Raw genomic sequence first — 17,954 nt, forward strand, 5'->3', positions numbered from 1 at the left:
GCCTCACAACTGAGTTCCATCAGACTTGTGTTCATAGCCTTATCAGAGAGTCTTGCTCACACTAAGTGCGCCCAGAGCACTCAAGGCTGTACTACAACACTGCATTGTGGCCTCTGCCTTCGGAGGACGGAGAGAGAGGTGCTTCTGCCATTTCTGCATGAGTTTTGTGATTAGAATGCTGGAGTGAAGAGCCTGATAGCTCTTTTAATTGAGGAATTTCCATTCTCTCTCTCGTCTTTCAAAATCATACCCTACCCTTCAGCCTACAGACACTGAGAGTAGATGATCAAGGGCAGACTACTGTCACCTTCTCCCCATGACACTGTTCTGCTTTGTGTGAAATACCTAGAAGAAGCAATTTGGATACCATCACCTTGATACCCGCTGCTGCAGCATCTAGAGAAGCTGTTAAGGCACTCTGCTGCCCATGCTCCTCTCCTTGCTACAAATGCTATTAATGTTTTTTATTCTGTATCTCTTTGCTGTATTTATTTGATGTACAAGAGGCTTTAAAACCCTAAACCCTAGTACTTAAGCAACTAGGAAACAAGCTGCCTGAATTGTAGCAGTGACCTCTTCCAGCAATTTTGGCTGTGGTGATAAGTGGGCCCCTTATATCTGTTAAGCATATATGTTTATACTTCTATTTTTTCTTTTTTTTTTGAGAGCAGAGGAGGAAGTAGTAAATGTAATCTTAATTTCGGACACATTTTCAAAACCAACTTACCATAAATTGTGTTTTCCAAGAATATCTCACAGATGCTTTTGGTAATTGATAAAAACCAATTATATGAAATATTCCAGTAAAAAGTTCTTTAACATATTATAGTTATTCATTTATTTTTCATTAATTAGATGTAAAGTTTTAAACATTTTAACTTCCCAAACATAAATTTAGAAGTTTATAACCCATTCAGAATTATAATTATGAATCTTCACTGGGTATCTTGAAAATAATTTAAATTTCTTCACGGGCAAATGTGCTGGAAATCAAAAGTAAAAGGTGATTGCTTTATGATCCACACCCTTAGCAAATGCATTTCACTGAGATTTTCTGCATAGCCTAGCAATGCACCATTTGGTCAACATTTAACAACCTTTGCAATAAAATTCTTATGTATCTGGTTATTCATCTGAAAACTTTAGCCTGATGAACTGATCTGGATGTGCCATATAGAAGATGAGAACTCATGAACTATAAATGTTAAGCTTACCTTTGTTTTATCCCATCTTCCTGTCTGACATCCAATTGGCAGGCCCAGGTGGTCCTTCAAATATCTGTGAGAAGCTGCAAGCAAAGCTTGCCCACAGTGGGCATTTATCCATTTGAGCTTTTTCCCCCATGTCCCTGGTGCCTTTCTGCCTGTCACCTGACATTGGAACAGCATTTTTTGGCAGTGGTTATCAACTAAAAACCACCTGGGGCTCTGTTTTGCTCCATACCAGTGCACAGCAGGTCACTTGGTGGGATGAAGGTGCTCAGGAGGCCACATGAAGAACAGGGCTGCAGATGAGGGAGTGCATGAGACCCTGCCAAAAGACATGTGCTTCCACTGCAGCACAGAGAAGTGATCTTTCCAGCTGATCAGGGGAGCTCTGGAGCACAAAGAAACCTGGACTACAAATTCATACAGCACAGGCACATCACCAGTGTAGCATGAAACAAGTCAAACATGAGCCGTGCTTTCGTAAGCAAGGTACAATGCTTGGTTGGAAGCTGAAGGCCGGAGGTATAACTTAATCTTCTAAGTGACAACAGATCTATTCTTTAATAATTTCACTTACTGGGTTTCAAAGTACTTTGATAGTTACTAATATTTTAGCTCCGTTTCTGCTGTATATCATATTGAAACTCAAACCCTTTACCCTTTTTAGTGCTCTGAGCAATATCTGTGAATTTGTGGCCATCAGTGTCAGGACACTTACACATACTCCCTGAAATACACATACTTCTGAAATAGCAGAAAAATTAACTTCCAATTTACAACACAATGCGAAGTCTCTCTGGTTTTTGTTACTTGGGTTTTTTAAAGTTATTAGCCAATTCCTAAATGTCTTATCTATTGTTTGTTGTCTAGAAAGCAATTCACATCAATTCTGAAAATGTTCTTCTCTGCAATAAGCCACAGTTCCAAACAGAGCCTTGGTCACCTCTATCCACCACACCCAGGGACTGCAGAAGAACAAAGCTTATCTTTGATGATATGTGAGTACATGTAACTTTAAAATAAAGAAAACAATGGCAGTTAAAGAGAGAAAAATACAATTTGTCCAACAGGAACTGAGACATTGCCTGCAGTATTACAGTAATACTATTGTATATTGAGAAATGAATAAGAAATACTATATAAATTTTACTTAATTTTTCATCATAAATTAAGTTTCTAACCATAGAATAGTAGAATGTAGAGAATCATGGAGTCATACAATGGCTTGAGTTTAAAGGTACCTTAGAGATCACTGAGTGCCAATTCCACTCCATGGGAAGGGCTGCCACTCACTAGACCAGGTTGCTCAAAGCTGCACTCAACCTGTCCTGGAACACTTACATGTATGGGTAACTCCACAACTTCTCTGGGCAGTCTGTTCCCATACTTCACCTCACAGTAAAAAATTCCTTCCTAACAGCTAGTCTAAACCTACCATCTTTCAATTTTGAGTCACTCCCACTTGTCCTGTCACTGCAAGCCCTTGTTAAAAGCCCCTGAGCATCAGGGAGCAGTGAGGAGTGACTGTTCCCTAAAGGACAGGGATCCAAGAGCCAGGATGCAGAATGCAGCTGGCAGGGGTCCAGTCCCACAACACCCAAGCAAAGTGAGAGGGCAAGCCTGAGGCTGGAGTCATCCCTGCCTCCCTGAGCCTTGACAGCTGTTGCTGTCATGGCTACTTCCGCTCAGCTAAAGGTATCACAAATGCAGGGGGAATAGGAAGCAGCAATGGTTAGTCTGAGTATCTGGAGGGATATCTGGGCCTCCCCACTTCCACTTCGTTCTTCACACATCCCTTGCTCTCCTTCTCCTAAAATAATTTAAGCTTGTAACTGTCTTTATTTTTGGTAATTAAAAAAGCTGGTTTGTCCCCAAGGTATATTTAGGACATAGTATTATTTAGTTAATATAATGGTGAAACTGAAGGTTGGAATCCTAGTATCTAGAAAACCCAGATTATTTTTGACTGGTGATGTTATGGCCTGCAAATACTGGTATTTGTTTCTGGGTAGTGTAGAAGAGGTTCTGTTCAAGGTATGCCTCAAACTGCCTGAATCTCTGAGCTGTGTGACCTTGACATATTTTTCATATTTCCAGACTTTCAACCATGACATCTCAAACTCCTTTATACCAAAGGAAATCCTGGGATAACAAACAACCTGATTTCCTTAGGAACTGCTTTCTACCAGAATTTCTTTTTTTTAATTATTATTACTGTTGTTGTTATGCTTGTTCACACTATCTTGTCTAAATGTTAACTAGAGAGACAGTAGCCTCTCATAAAAAGAAACCATGTTTTTCCTACTGTAAGCTATAAATAATTCCTGTGGACTTCAAAAGGATGTAACTGGTTTGTGTGTCAAGAAAAGAGGACTAGTGAGATTAATTTTTTTGCATATTCACAGCAGTCATAAGCAGATGTAAGCTGAATAAATGTAATCAGTTTTTCCGCCTCTTTTGGAGAAAAATCCCCTGTGTATACATCCTTATTCACCCTCTTTCTCCACCTCCCTCCATGTTTTTAACTCTCCTGGTACACTTATTCAACAATCTCCATTGAGAAAACATGAAACTGTTTATAAGTACTACCTAACTCTTCGTATCTCTTGAAATACTCTATCATCTGTCATTTACTTGCAACTGCCCAATTTTTTCTGCAGTTTAAATATGTACAGACAAGGCAGAAAGGTGTCAGTGTCTGATAAAAGTCAAAATTATAGGATGTGCTCATCTCTGGATTAGAAAAAACATAGAAACAGTTACAACAAAACTATTGTGTCTTCATCTGATTTTCCCTCAAGCTACTGATAAAAAAAAAAAAGGGTGAGGGGGACTGGTTTGTTTTGTTTTTCCCCTAGGATATAGTCATAGCAGATCTGCTTTGGTCACCATCTCTGTCATCTGAGGCTTTTATCACCAACTTTCTCCATTAGTGTTACAAGTGATTCCTCTGGCAAGCATCTCCAATAAAACTGTTTTATCTTCTCAGAGAGAGATACAATTAAACTGTTCATGTGTTGTGCCTTCTATGTAGAATGTCCCTAAGCAACTTGTAGACCACTAAAACAATGTCTAAAAAGGCAAAAAAAGATAAAACACAGAAGCAAATATGTCCTAATTTGTCCTTAAAAGCCAGAAACAGTTAAATGCCAGTTGTGCTAGCTAGAGGAGGGAGCTTGTCAAGTACTACAGCTGTCATCCACAACTTGTAGCTGGGATACACCACCAGAATACCAGCTACACTGGATATTCATTTTGAAATTTCTGTTCAGAGGAGTCACTGAAATGTAGCAGATTAGACTAGCTGCAAATGTTAAATGTCAACAAATTTGACTCACATGTTAGAAGGATCAAATTAAATATGGCAGCCAGTGCCTTTCAAATTTGTATAGCGCCACAGCAGAGGATTTGAAGGAATGCAATACAGTAGGTCTAAATTATGTAGTAATCCTAATGGCAGCATTTGTCCTAAATGATGCCTATGAAGTATTTAATCTCATAATCCATGAAGTTCTGAATTACTGTAATCCAGCCATGGCTTTAAAGTCTTAATTTTAATCAGACTCTAAAGTTTTAAAGAGACTAAATCCTTTATATTTGATTTAAAAACACAACTAATTTTTTTGGCCAGTCAGTGTCTCTTTACTGTATTCTCAATTTATTTTCTCCAGGTCATTGACAACAGCTGTCACTAGCAATAAATTGGAACACAAGTAGGTCAGTAAAAAGTATATCTTGCTTGGCAGAGTGCTGTATACACATGTACTGCAGTATAACAGTAAATATAGCTAACAGTCTTCAAAAGACAGGCAAAAGTCTCCATCCCTTGGTTTGCCATTGTTTGCTGACGAATCTGAATATACTTAGAGGTACCCAGCATGCCACATGTGTCAATGACATCAATAGTAATTTTTAGTAAGATTTCCTGGATTTTTGGCGACTTCTGACTCCATGAAGAGAACATTTTCAAGGCTATGTAATAATGCTTCAAGCCATATTGAGTCCTTCTGTAATTTCACTGAGCAACAGAATTCCCAGTAACTGCATTTAGGAACAAAGTCTGTTGTCCTTGAAGTGCTAGGCATAGACATCCTGTGGGTGCCCAAGGACACCCTCAAAATACTGCTTGTGTGGTATGAAAAAATAGAAGTGTACCCAGCTTCCCATCTTTCCTTATAACTAAATCAGAACATGCTCCTCGGGATTTTTTACTTGAATTTTGACTTATAATTTCAAACTTGGGGTGTGCTTTTTCTTCACTTACATTTATTTTTCTTTTTTTTCTTGCCTTATAGGAGCAAGATAATACATTTTCTACAGCATTTTTTCATAAGTTCGTATTTTGTTGAATGTCTCTTCCACCTTTATGGGTTTAGGTGCTACAGACACCCATCAGCTATACATTGTCCAAGGGACATATTCTGCAGTGAGATAGAATTCCTATGTTTGTTTGCCAAACAGTAAACCATATACCCAGAAAATATTCACCTGTAAAGGTGTTACACATAGAGCTTATGAAAACAACTTCCTGGCACATCTCTTTGTTTTGACTTGAATTACAAGTGTCTCATTTTCAGTCTTCTCTTCCTTGTTATTCCTCCTTAAAGTGGAAAGGAAAAAGTGCTCTTAGGTTGTGACTCATACATCTGGAAGTGATCTTACTTGAATTGTTCAAAATGCCTTAAGGATTCCTGGAGTATTTAGAGGTACTTCTGTAGCATTTAACGCATCCTGAGGAGCACAGTTCAGGAATAGAGAGTGGCTCCTCTTTCTTCTCATCAGCAATCTAGAAAATAACTAGTCAGACCAACACCTATGACACTACGTTCCTCACAAATTCATGTGCTCACTGTGGACTGCTCTGAGTTTCTTGGCTTTAGGGGATTTCAGGACTTCATCTGACCCTCCCAGTCTTCCTCTTCTTCCCTTCTTACTCATGGCACTGAATTTCTCACATGTATGCTGACCATGAGAAAATAACTTTAGACATGCCAGACACTGCCTGCCATGATTAGATAATTTAGCTGCCTGCTCTCTGCAAGACCACAGGTCACTTTTAAAGGGACACTTTATGAGGACTTGTTTTGGTAGCAAACAGATGCTTCATCAGCTCTAGCAGGAGGTTTTCACAGGGTATAGAATTTTTAGCCACTAGTCCCTGTCGTCAAATGAAAGCCAGAGATGTGGACCTCTTTTGAACTTAGCTACATCCATGTCCCTCCTCTGCTCCTATAGGCAAGTAGTTCAGCAGGCTTGTGTTTATATGATTAAACTGTCTTCACTCCCCAAAACAAAGCACATTCACTGTCTCCTGAGAATAGTCCCTAGCCTGTGCTGTCCCCAAGCTGTGCCCAGGCATTGTCTGAGCTCAAAACTATGCCAGAGAGAATATTAGCAATTATACTGCATGGATGATCAAATGATAAAGCTGGTGTCCTTGCCCTCCTTATTTCACTTGCACAGGCATAGCCAATGGTTCTATTGATGAACTCAGGTCTGAAATAGTCTCTGAATATTTTGCTACTTATGAAAGAGAATTTGTTTGTATCAATTAATTTTAATCTAGCTCTTTCTTACTCTACAGATTGACTAGAAAATATCTTCAGTCCACTGTAAATCGTAACAGTAAGCAAGATAAGGGTCTTCTAATCAGGCTCAGCAAACACTCCTCAGGTTCCAGAAGCAGAACTGAATTTCAGAGATGGGCAAGAGCTGTCTCTTCTACCAGTCCCTCCCAGTCTTTCCTCACCTCTGCATGGTGAGCCATGAGCAGATGTCTGCAGTGCGTAACGAAGACAGTCCAAAGCCTGCAGCTCTTTGGGTAGTCTAAGTCTCACACTGAATATGAGGAAGTCTCATCTAACTTCCCATTGTTTTTGCTGTTTTACCACATCTCTGGTTCTTGTCAGAGCTTTTTTTCCTTAGGTTTTGTTTCTCTACTAATATCTACAACTCCATCGCAGTGCAGCTGGGGGTTTGTCTGCTTGTGCTGTGTCACAGAATGGTGTGGGTTTTCATCACTCTCAATGCCAGGATTCATGGATGGGATGTGGAAAAGACAGTCTAATGCCTCTATCTGAGGTTTAATTCCCAAGACAGCTTTACTGTCCTTGTGGCAGTGGAAAATAACTTTACATAGATTTGAAGAATGTGCTTTAAGTCCATTTTTAACAATATAGTTACCCAGAAGTTTCCCTTTTAGATGAGAAGGCTCACTGCAATTGCCCTAGGGTGTAAAGGCTGTGATTCCTCAAGGATGCATTAGAGCTTTCCTGATCATTCCTTCAACATATAAAGGATATTTTCATCTTTCAGTGATGATGAACCACACTGGCAATAATCATAATCTCTTTAGAGAATCACAGGTAGACCATTCAAACTGATTTTTACCCTGGGAATACCCTGTTCATTTTGAGAACCAACAACAAGTCATGGAGCTGGAGAGGGGCTGTGATAATTTAACACACATGAGGAACATCAATTCCCAAAATCCTTATCAGATGTCTTCCTGGTCTTCAGTGCCTGGTTATGATTTCTTTCAAATCCTGTGATTACTGAAGTGTCTTAGATAAGCTCCACAGGACAGGATCCCTGGAATGGGGTCTTTGTTTCAGGATCACCTGCTTCTTTCAGTGTAGACATGCCATTCACTGACTCAGGCTTCACACGTACTCTCTCCCAGCAGTTTCACCCACACCTTGTCTTCTTCCTCATCAAAGGTGGAAACATCAGAGCTGCCTGCCAGGTGGAGCCTCTCCCAGAAAGGTCTTTCTGCCTTTGCTTTACAGATGCTTCTTGAGAATTCAAGGTGTCATTCTGTGGCATTTTAAAACAAAATAGATCTGGACTGCTGTGGTCCTGCCCTGTCTCTGTAGGACTGATTATAAAGGCTGTCACCCTAACTGAAATTAGCTTCATTCAGAACATCTATTTAACTTACATCAGAAGAGACAAAATTGTAGTTTATCTGCAAGCACTTAGTGTTTTCTGTCTCTACTTTTAAAACAGGAAAGTTTATTCAAGTCCCTATTGTGAATACTTGTTTCATTCCTCTCTTTTCACTTGTATACTTCATCCTTGTGTGTTTTAGTCTAGATATTGATTTCACATGGATATCTTTAAGTCATAAATCTAGGTTGTACACAGGAATTTGTAGTAGATTTGTAGAGATGTTCTCCTGCATTTCACTACACTGACATGGTTAGTCAGGGGGATTTTGCATTTTTGCCAAAATAGGAGTCCCCACTTACTTTTATCCTTCTGCATTTCATTTCCATTAGATGCCAGGCTTTAATTTTGTCTGCCATTTTTTGCAACAGTAACTCCCTCTCTAGGTATCTGTACTATTCATCTGTTCATCTTATCTAAGCTATTGACCTTGTTATACTAAACCCAACAAGATAGTAGTTGTGTAGTTGTGTGATTGGGTAAATTTTTCTCACGTTTTGGCCCAACTTCAATCAGATTCTTTGTTCCTGTCTTTCTGAAATATCTATAGTACTATCATTTAAATGGCTCAATATTTATCTCCTGGCCCTCTCCATTTGCATGCTCCTCTGCTGAACTTACAGGCTTGCTGGGTCTGCCAGAGTGACCATGAGACTTCCATAGAGCTGGGTGCCCACTTTGGCAGTGCCATGGCCACTCCCCCAGACTGTGTGCCACTATGTCTGCCATGCCTCAGACACAGCAGTGCCACATCCCATAAAACAGCATTTATTTCAAGTGGTGGAATGGGCAGGAGGCTATGATCCATCAGGGGAGAGCACTATTTTGTATGGTAACACCTGCTGAGCTCTATCATTCACCCCAAAGATGAACACCCTTATCTATGACCCAGCATGTCAGACAAGCTCCTCACACATCCTGTTATGAGACAGGAAATAGCTGTGTACACCTGCCTTTCACATCATGTGGTTTTCCTGCTCTTACAGAATTTTCTTCTCCTCCTAGACTGAAAGTTCAGGGCATACTGGCGTAGCTTCAAAACTGCTCATGGATTCACCCTGACTAGCTTATTTCTTCTGATTTGCTCTGAACATATTTTAAAGTTGCCCATTTTGCTGTTCTGTTCCTTACCAACACATTCATTTTTTAGGGTTTAGTTACTAAAGTTGTGAAATTGCTCCTATATTTAGAATGATGATTTAAGCTGCTTTTACTATATGCAATTGTTGTACACTGAGGAAGCACTAGCTTGTTTTTTTACAACACTTCAGCAGTATTATCTCTGAAGGGTATTAAAATATGCACTTGGCTACATTTATGATGTTTAATTGAACTTTTATTAGGTTTTTTTAATGTATCCTCATAAAGTACCATACAACAGTAAGAAATAATGTACAAGTGGTTGATTATGTAAATGAAGCAGAAAATGCTATAGTTTAGTATTTAGTTCATATAAAATATAAAAATTAGATGAAAAATGTGGGTTTGAATGCAGTATAATTAAAATTGTATATTGGAGTCTAAGCTACACCATACTCTGTAAATACCAGTGGCTGCTCTGAGTTCCAAGGAGATTTTGCAGTAGATGCTGATAAATTACTGTACAAAGTAAGGCTTTTATTGATTCATTTTATTTGATTCTCTTCCCTTTTTTTTATTGCATGAGTTTACATTTTTGCAATTATCCGCTAAACTGGAGTAAATTAAATTCAGAGGGGGCCGCAAAAGACAAAGGTGACGGAGATGCACTGTGATGGCATGGAGCTAAATAGGACGAGAGAAACGTACACAGACAGGCATTCACCTGGGTAGTGGTGACACCACTCTTAGGAGCTCAACAGCCTGGAAATTCTGAAAGGCTGCTTCTGGCAGAGGAGTAATTACAATGCCCGCAGCCATCTCACCTCACGCTGGGATCCCGCGCAACATAACAAGCAATGGATATGCTGTCCTTCCTGCTGGTTTTCAACAAGCTCCCAGGGAAAGCGGTGCCAAGGCGAGTCAGAGAAATACTGGACAGTAGTGGATTGTTTGATAAATTTCAGCCTGGATTCAGCCACAGCCATGCTACTGAGGCTGCCCTTGTCAAAGTCATAAATGGTTTGAATGCCGCTGCTGAAAAGGAAGCCTGGCCTTGTTTGTAGTATCAGATCTAGCCGTGGGGGGGTTGTTCTGTAAAAGGCTGGATTCTGTTGCAGTGCCTAGGTGACTGCCTAGTGTTGACTGAGAATGTGTTGAAATCGTTCCAGCGGTACTTGATTGCTTTCCCCAATCAACAGAGTAGGGTAAATTCTCCTCGAGAGCAGCCAGTTTCACATAATGACACTTGATCCCAGGGAGAATTCACCAGCGGCCTGACTTAGTTGGCTCTAATGCTTTACGCTCTTTCTCTTGCCATTCAGAGATATATGAGATGCATTAGAGCAGTGTATTAGAACTCCTTTTTGGCTTTGTTGAAGAGGACTATATTTCTAAAAGTACCAACAATCAGATATTCAGAAACAAAAGATTTTCTTGTGCAGTTTAATAGAGATAAAACATTTGTTTCTACCTGTTAATTTTAAGTCAGACTTCTTTTTAATTTTTTTTTTAACAAGAGGTCTGAATTCTGTTTGTAAATCTGGAGTGAAAGTGCTGATGCCAATAGATTCATACAGTTGTAACTAACTTAAGAGGAGAATCTGACCCAGTTGTCTGAAAACCAGAAGTCACTGAATAAGTTTCCTTGCGACTTCAGTTTACATTCATGACCAGTAAACATAGAGTCTCCAGTGCTGTTTCTGCTACTAACAGGCACTCCAGTTCAACCAATAGCCTGATACCAGAAATTTTTTTCTTCTCTTGATTTTCTAGCTGTGGCAAGGATGTGATCTGCAGGGGGATTGCAAAGCTGAGACCAAAGACCTGAAAAGGGTTTTAGCCACAGATCTTTCTGAATCTCATCAGTGGGAAAATACATTTGCTTTTCCTCAAGATGCCTCTCATCAATAACATATAGTATCTGAAATTAGCATCCAGTGAGATTACCTGTAAAATCTCCAGTCTGAGATTATCACCAACATAACTAAATAGGTCAAGCTGCAGAGGAGGTTTGCATGGACCTTCACATTTGTAGCAGGCATGTGTTCTTGGTCACTGTAACTTCAGAATCTGTAAAATCAGAATATGACTAATAAACTTCATAGATAAAAAATGTGCAGTATGCAAAAGAGCTATCCAGAATAATTAATTTATGCATCAGTTTTCTCATATGTCTGCATTTGTCCGTGAGCTCAGGCAACCTCTTATCTTCAAGGAGCCCATAAAAGAGAGTATTTTTCTTATTTTTTTACTTCATTACATAATAATTTAAATTAGTATACTGAATTTTAAAAGACAGATTATGTTCATGAGCAGTGGGAACCTAAACAAAACTGAACTTGAAACCTTTAACTCTCTTTTTAACTCTGATTAAAAAATCCCAGTAAATAATTAAATTGAGCATGCCTTTTTGTTACTAAAATGATACAAAAACATATATTGAATCTATTGGACATTTCAGCTTCCCATTTTCACCTAACATGCACATTAGTTTTCTGAATAGAAAGGTCATTAACATGTAGCAATAAATTGAAGAATAGTATTTCATAGGTGGCATAAAGACATCAGAATTTGACTTGGCATGTTTATTAACACTACTGAACAAGTTCTGTTTAGGAAGCTAATAAAAATGATACCCTATCCGTTTTTTCCCAATGCATCTTAATTTCTGCTAGGCATGCCCTGATTTTTAAATCAATCTTGTATTTTTCCTATGGAAATACCTAAACATTCACATGGAGAATATATTTATGCTTTGCTTTAAAATGGCATTTTAATAGCATCTTTTTTTATATTAGATTTTGCAAGCAGCTTAGTACAAACCAATGACTTCAGTTTCTGTGTTATGCTTAACCATCCCGTAGCAGCGCCTTCAATGCAAGTCTTCTTGGTTCAGAATCTCCTGCTAATACCTTCATTGCTAATCATAACTCAGGAGAATAAATCCTGCAGCAAGTTGAAAACCATTTTACAATTAACGTGTAAATAAGTCCACCATAATTGCATTGTGTTATCTCACTTTGTTTTTACAGCCTCTTACCATGCTTCAGACAAGAAAATTAGGCATATAGTGCTGGGTGATGTACAGGAGGGAATGTTGGAGATTATGTATTTTAATGACCTGAGTTGGACAGGCTCATGTAAAAGTTCATCACTTTCATCATTTCAGAGAGATGAGACTTGATTTGTTGATTTGTTCTATTTGGCTTTGCTTTTTGGGTCTTCATAGTAAACCATCTTCCCTTAGGTCATTGCACAAGACCAAGAGAGACAGAACTTAACATTTTTTTAAGAATGCTTTCAGTGTTTCTGAAAGCATAGCTATTTTTCTGCATCAAGCTAAGACTGTTTCAATGTATAATTGACCAAGACCAGTTTCAGATGGTTCTTCTTATTAAGAATGATTTCTGGGACATAGGAAGTATTTGTATTGGCAGTAGATTATGAGATACTAGGACACAAACCTGTCTAGTCCCCTCTCTGACCTACCTCTGACAGGCAGACTAAGCTGTGGGAGAATAATATTTAAAAGAAAGTTGGAACAAAGGAACTGCTTTTCATATCTACAAGGTTTTTAGGACAGAAATCATTCTAAATTAGCCAGAGTTTGAATTTCATTTCTGTCTAGTTATATTTAGTCTTTCTTCTCTTCAAAATAAGGTTGACTAACTTCCTCTGATGCAATTAAATGTCCTTAAAACTGTGTGCACATAAATAGAAAGAAACAGACTGAGTAAATCCACTGTTCAAATAGCCTTATGTTCTTGAGGAGGTTATATAGCTCCCCTCTTCTGTCAAGAGGTTCCCCTGTGCTCCCACTTACCTCAGTTATGGATCTGAGTGTGTTCTTTCTGCTATCAGCACGAATGTTTTACTCATCCATCCCACTTCACTTTTTAGATCTGCATCTTCTCTGACTGACACAAAACATTTTATTGAGTACATATGCTCAGAAATCCCAATTTCAAGGAAAAAAAGTTAGGAAGATGAATTTTTTTGGCTGGGATAGTCTCAAGGCCTTTTCTGACTCAAGGCCTTGTCTGCCTCTCACCCCACACCTCCAGGAGGGAGGTTGGGATTGCATAAGGAGTTGGGAGGGGACAGAGCTGGGACAGCTGACCCCTGCTGGCCACACCATGGTGTCATGATTGACATATGAAGCTGAGAGAAGAAGAAGGGGTTTTGGAAGAATATTTGGAGTGATGGCATTTGTCTGCCCTAGTCACTGTTAATTATGTTGAAACCCTGCTTTCCATGCGATGGCTAAACACCTGCCTGCCCATGGGATGAAGTGGATGAATTCCCTGTTCTACTTTGCTTTATCTGCTAGTCTGTCTTTATCCAAATGTGCACGTTTTCTTTACTCTTTCACACTTTTACTCTCCTGATTCTCTCCCCCATCCCATGGGAGGGAAGTGAGTGAGTGTGGGGAGCTGAGCTGCCTGTTGGAGTTAACGTACAACAGATTGCTGAATGGCAATAATAACATATCGTTTACAACACCAAGCTCTTAAAAGCACGAGTAGTAAAAACATCAGAAATCATACTCCAAATACTCGGGAATATCTCATTTTCTTGAGATAAGGACAAAGGAATGGCACTCTAACGAATACTAAGAAAACTATTTCACAAGTCAAAACTTCCCTCTCTGAGAGACACAAGGATGTAATAACCACAGTACAAGCTGAGGAGAACCAGGATATATTTTAGCTGAGTAGAGAAAGAAGGTCACCTGCCATGTACATGAGACAGGAAGAATCTGCAGGGTCAGGAAATGTGAAGACTTTTATGAGAGGCAATGACTGAAGATGCAAGGTTGTGGTTTGAAATGACACAGCAAATGGCTGTTCTCCACAGTGACTTATAAAGGTGCCATAGGGAGAGCTTGTGGGAGAAGATGAAGAAATTAGCTTCAGCCATGAGGAGCTCACTGATATGGTGACAAGGAGACATCAGTTTGTTTCCAGTTTGAATTAGAGTGGGTAAATCTGGTTACAAACATACTTTTGAATTTCAGGACAGAAACAGAAGTTGAATTTGTACCCTGCAGTCAGTGGGTCAGGTAGGTTAAGGAAGGGATGGAATCTCCCAGATCTGTTTGAGAAGAAATCAATGGAGAAATTAGCACGAGGAATGCCAGTGGAATTGCAGCAGGTGGCCCAGCACTGAGTCAGAGATGAACTCCAGGAAGCAAAAGTAAACAGTATTCAGCATGCTTCCAGATAAGAGGGACAAGAGCGAGATGTAGCTGTGGAGGCAAGCAGGTTCAGTGTGTGTTTTCAAAGTGGAGAGATTAAACACACACTTGTTTTGAGAGGAGGGAGAAGCCAAGGCAAATAACAATGTACATAGAGGAATAGAAAAAGAGGTAAGCAAGCACCAGGGAGAGGAGAGGGCAGAATATCTTGTTCTGCTTAACGCATGTATCCATTTTGCAGATCAGAACTGCACTAATTTGGGAAGCAGTTTATATAATCCATAAAAATGCATTTTATTAGCCTTTCTTTCCTTGAATCACTGACTTCTAAAGAATGAGAACAGCCATAAATGCTATTGTCTCCACAGGCAGCAATTTGAAAATAGAAGATGCATGGTTACACGATAAGTGTATTTTCTTCATAAAAAATGTTTGCAAATCAGGTTTAAAATAAGAGAAAAACAACCTTAAAATATTCTGCACTTCAGAAAATAATAAAATGTCTTCTTATTTTCCCCTGGTAGACCACGCAATGCAGATTACTTTATGCAGGAAGCTAAACGGAAGAAGCATAAAGCAGATGCAATGGTGAGAACATTTTCTTTCCAGTTACATTGCTCCAAATAATTTTTGTAATGCAGTTTCTTCATCAGTGCAGTATTCCTGGAGTAATTATAAAATCTATTATAAGGATGGCTAGGCTTGTTAAATTAAGAAATGTTTATATAATCAAATGTTCATAGCCCAATAAACTATGACTTAACAAATAATGACTTACTGAGATAAAGGCCTGGATAAATAAAATTTTCCATTTATCCTTTTGCTTTAATTAGTAACTATAGTAATGGAGGCTGCGTAAAGGATCCACATACCTATCTTCTCAGTTTAAGTAGCTGGTTAGGTCCTATAATTGCATCTCCCTCCAAATTTGGTCTAGTAGCTGAGGTATTTGCACTTTTTTTAAAATAGCTTTGGCTTTTCAGTGCCAAAAGAATCCTGGTTTCGTGGCAGATGTTTCCCAACATAATCAGAAACACACAAAAAATTTTTGTAACCCTAGAGGAACACCTAGCACACAAAGTACTGTTGCAACAAACAGATTCTTCTCCATGGCTTTGACCTGTCTAAAAACGTAGCCCGAAAGAAAAAGGGGAATCTGAGGTTATATGGAGCACTGAAGAGATGCTTGTCTTTTCAAACAGATGGGTGCAACAAAATATGCAGTGCTGCAGCAGAGCTCTGCTTAGCTGTCCCTCAGTTCTCTCCAAGGCTGTGTTTGTCCAGTGCCACAGATAAGCCAGCACAACATGAGGTCTTTGGGATGGCAGTATATGGAGTGGGACCCTGCATTAGGGTGGCTGTGTTACAGGTGGGGGTAGCTGCATTCCTGTCTTGCTCTGTCAGACACACTTTGCTGTCATACTATCAGGAAAGAAGAAAGGTTTTTCTCAGCTGTGCAGAATGTAGAAAGGCCAAGGAAGCAGAAGCAGGTCCTTAATTTAGAACACTAACACTGAGTTTTACACTCTACCTGAGTTTATTAGCATAAATGTCTATGGTTTATTCAGTTCCATATTACTCTAAAGTGAGTCTTAAAATCAGAAAATATTGTGGAGAAGTACAAATGGTGCATTTTAGTATGTTGCTTTAAACAGAATGGAAAGGATCACTTAATATGCAAAGGAAATTCTTAGCCTGGAGAGAAATGTTTTTATGGTAGACTCCCAGAAAGCAGAGTTGCCAGCATTATTCTCTGCTGTGCCACAAGTCTGCTGCATGAAAGTCACCTAGGCAGAGTTTGAATAGCTTTCTGTCAGTATCAGGTGGTTGAAATATCCTCCACATTCAGCTTCCCTACACAGTGGACCAGCACCTTGTAAACAGCCCTTTGCAGGTGCTTCCTCTCCCTCCCTGGCTGTGTAGGCATCCTGGGGAAAATGCCATATTGCCAAAGTGCCTCCAGGCACTTTGAATCACCTTGCTGGGCTCAACACCTCCTACTTTGGCACTGCACTGCCTGACACAGGCACTCACAGTGAGCAGCTTGAAAATTACTCTAAGTCTCTCTGCTCCTCAGTCCCCCATCTGTGAAATTGGGATAATAGCACTTCCACCCGCACTGGAGCATCAGGGGGAGAAATATAATAAAAAGTTTGTGAAGTTCTCTGGTATGATCGCAGTGGGAGTCATATAAGAACCTAAAATAGATTGAAGCTAGTGTGCCATTCCAAAGTTACTATTTAAAATCTTTATCCCTTGGAAAAGAATAAGGTCCATTAACCTTTCACTGTGTGCATCAGATTTCAACCAAATGCACCCAGTCCATTAATGGGCTTTATGTACCGCAGGAGTTCTGACTGAAGGAGAGAGAAGTCAGGACAGAGAGGTATTAGTATGATTCATCTCTCTCTTCACTTCAAAAATGAAATTCTAAGGGCAGATAAGTGGCATGTAAGTGTACACATATGAACATTAGACACATATTTGCATATACAGTGTTACTGAGGACAGGCATGTGTATGCATGTTAGTGCACAAATACACACACAAAGTACCAAAAATAGGAGAAGAAATGGGACAAGGAAGGAGGATGGTAGAAGATGCTGAGGGAGCAGAACAGTCCCTGAAAGAGGAGGAGGATAAAGAAAGCAAATTCCTGACAAGAGGAGAACAATGCTGAAAATGATAGGGATAAAGAAGACAGGAGAACAGAGATGAGCCTTGGTGTAAGAGTTAGTAGTCAAAGTATTTAATTCTCTTTTCTTAGTTATGATACCTGTTATCATTCTTTGTTGAGTGATAAAAAACTACACTTGCAAAGATGCATGAAGCCCTTTTTAATGAAAGATGAAAGGCTGGAACAAAAGGCAGCATGAGGTTGTGGAATTTCCAGCACTGGAAGAGCTTTAACAAGCACTGTTGGGAGTGTCATAGGCACAGCTGACCCTTCTTTGGACACAAGAGTGTGGAGCAAATAACATCTCAGAGCCTCCTCTAGCTATGTTTTCTGTATCCTATGATTTTCACTGATGCACAGGCTTTGATGGGTATTAGCTTTCTCACAAGAAAAATTGTGCACCTGAAGATATATCAACTTGTGTCAAGTTTACAATATTTGTTGAGAAAATCCCATCAAATGTAATGACATCTTGATGATTACACTACATCTCTGTGTCCTTATTTTTTCTCTCCAGGTGGAGAAGTTTGGAAAGGCACTGAATTATGCAGAAGCAGCACTATCGTTCATTGAGTGTGGAAATGCAATGGAACAAGGCCCAATGGAATCTAAATCCCCTTATACCATGTATTCAGAAACAGTTGAACTCATCAGGTAGGAAAGGAAGGCGATGATCCCAGAGGTTACTGTGTGCAAACATGATCATCTGCATGATCACCTATTTTGGTACATGCAGTAAAAGAGTAGAAGTGAACTCCTTACAAGGGCCTGGTTATTCATATGTAATGTATATGTATTATCTATGATTTCTTTGGAAATTAAATCAAGAAACTGTGAAGAATGAA

At 39.4% G+C, this 17,954-nt stretch overlaps 1 protein-coding gene across 1 annotated transcript in view; it reads left to right on the top strand.

Annotated features, from left to right (window-relative positions):
- Positions 1-17,954, top strand: part of AFF3 (AF4/FMR2 family member 3) — a 273,293-nt gene that overhangs the window by 245,144 nt on the left and 10,195 nt on the right. Inside the window, exons 16-18 of the mRNA XM_041468410.1 lie at positions 2,079-2,206; positions 14,958-15,021; positions 17,627-17,763. Coding sequence (XP_041324344.1) covers positions 2,079-2,206; positions 14,958-15,021; positions 17,627-17,763 — 329 coding nt within the window. The remainder of the gene's footprint in view (positions 1-2,078; positions 2,207-14,957; positions 15,022-17,626; positions 17,764-17,954) is intronic.

Source organism: Pyrgilauda ruficollis, unplaced genomic scaffold (genome assembly GCF_017590135.1).
Source record: "Pyrgilauda ruficollis isolate IOZ18807 unplaced genomic scaffold, ASM1759013v1 scaffold22, whole genome shotgun sequence".
Taxonomy (NCBI): domain Eukaryota; kingdom Metazoa; phylum Chordata; class Aves; order Passeriformes; family Passeridae; genus Pyrgilauda; species Pyrgilauda ruficollis.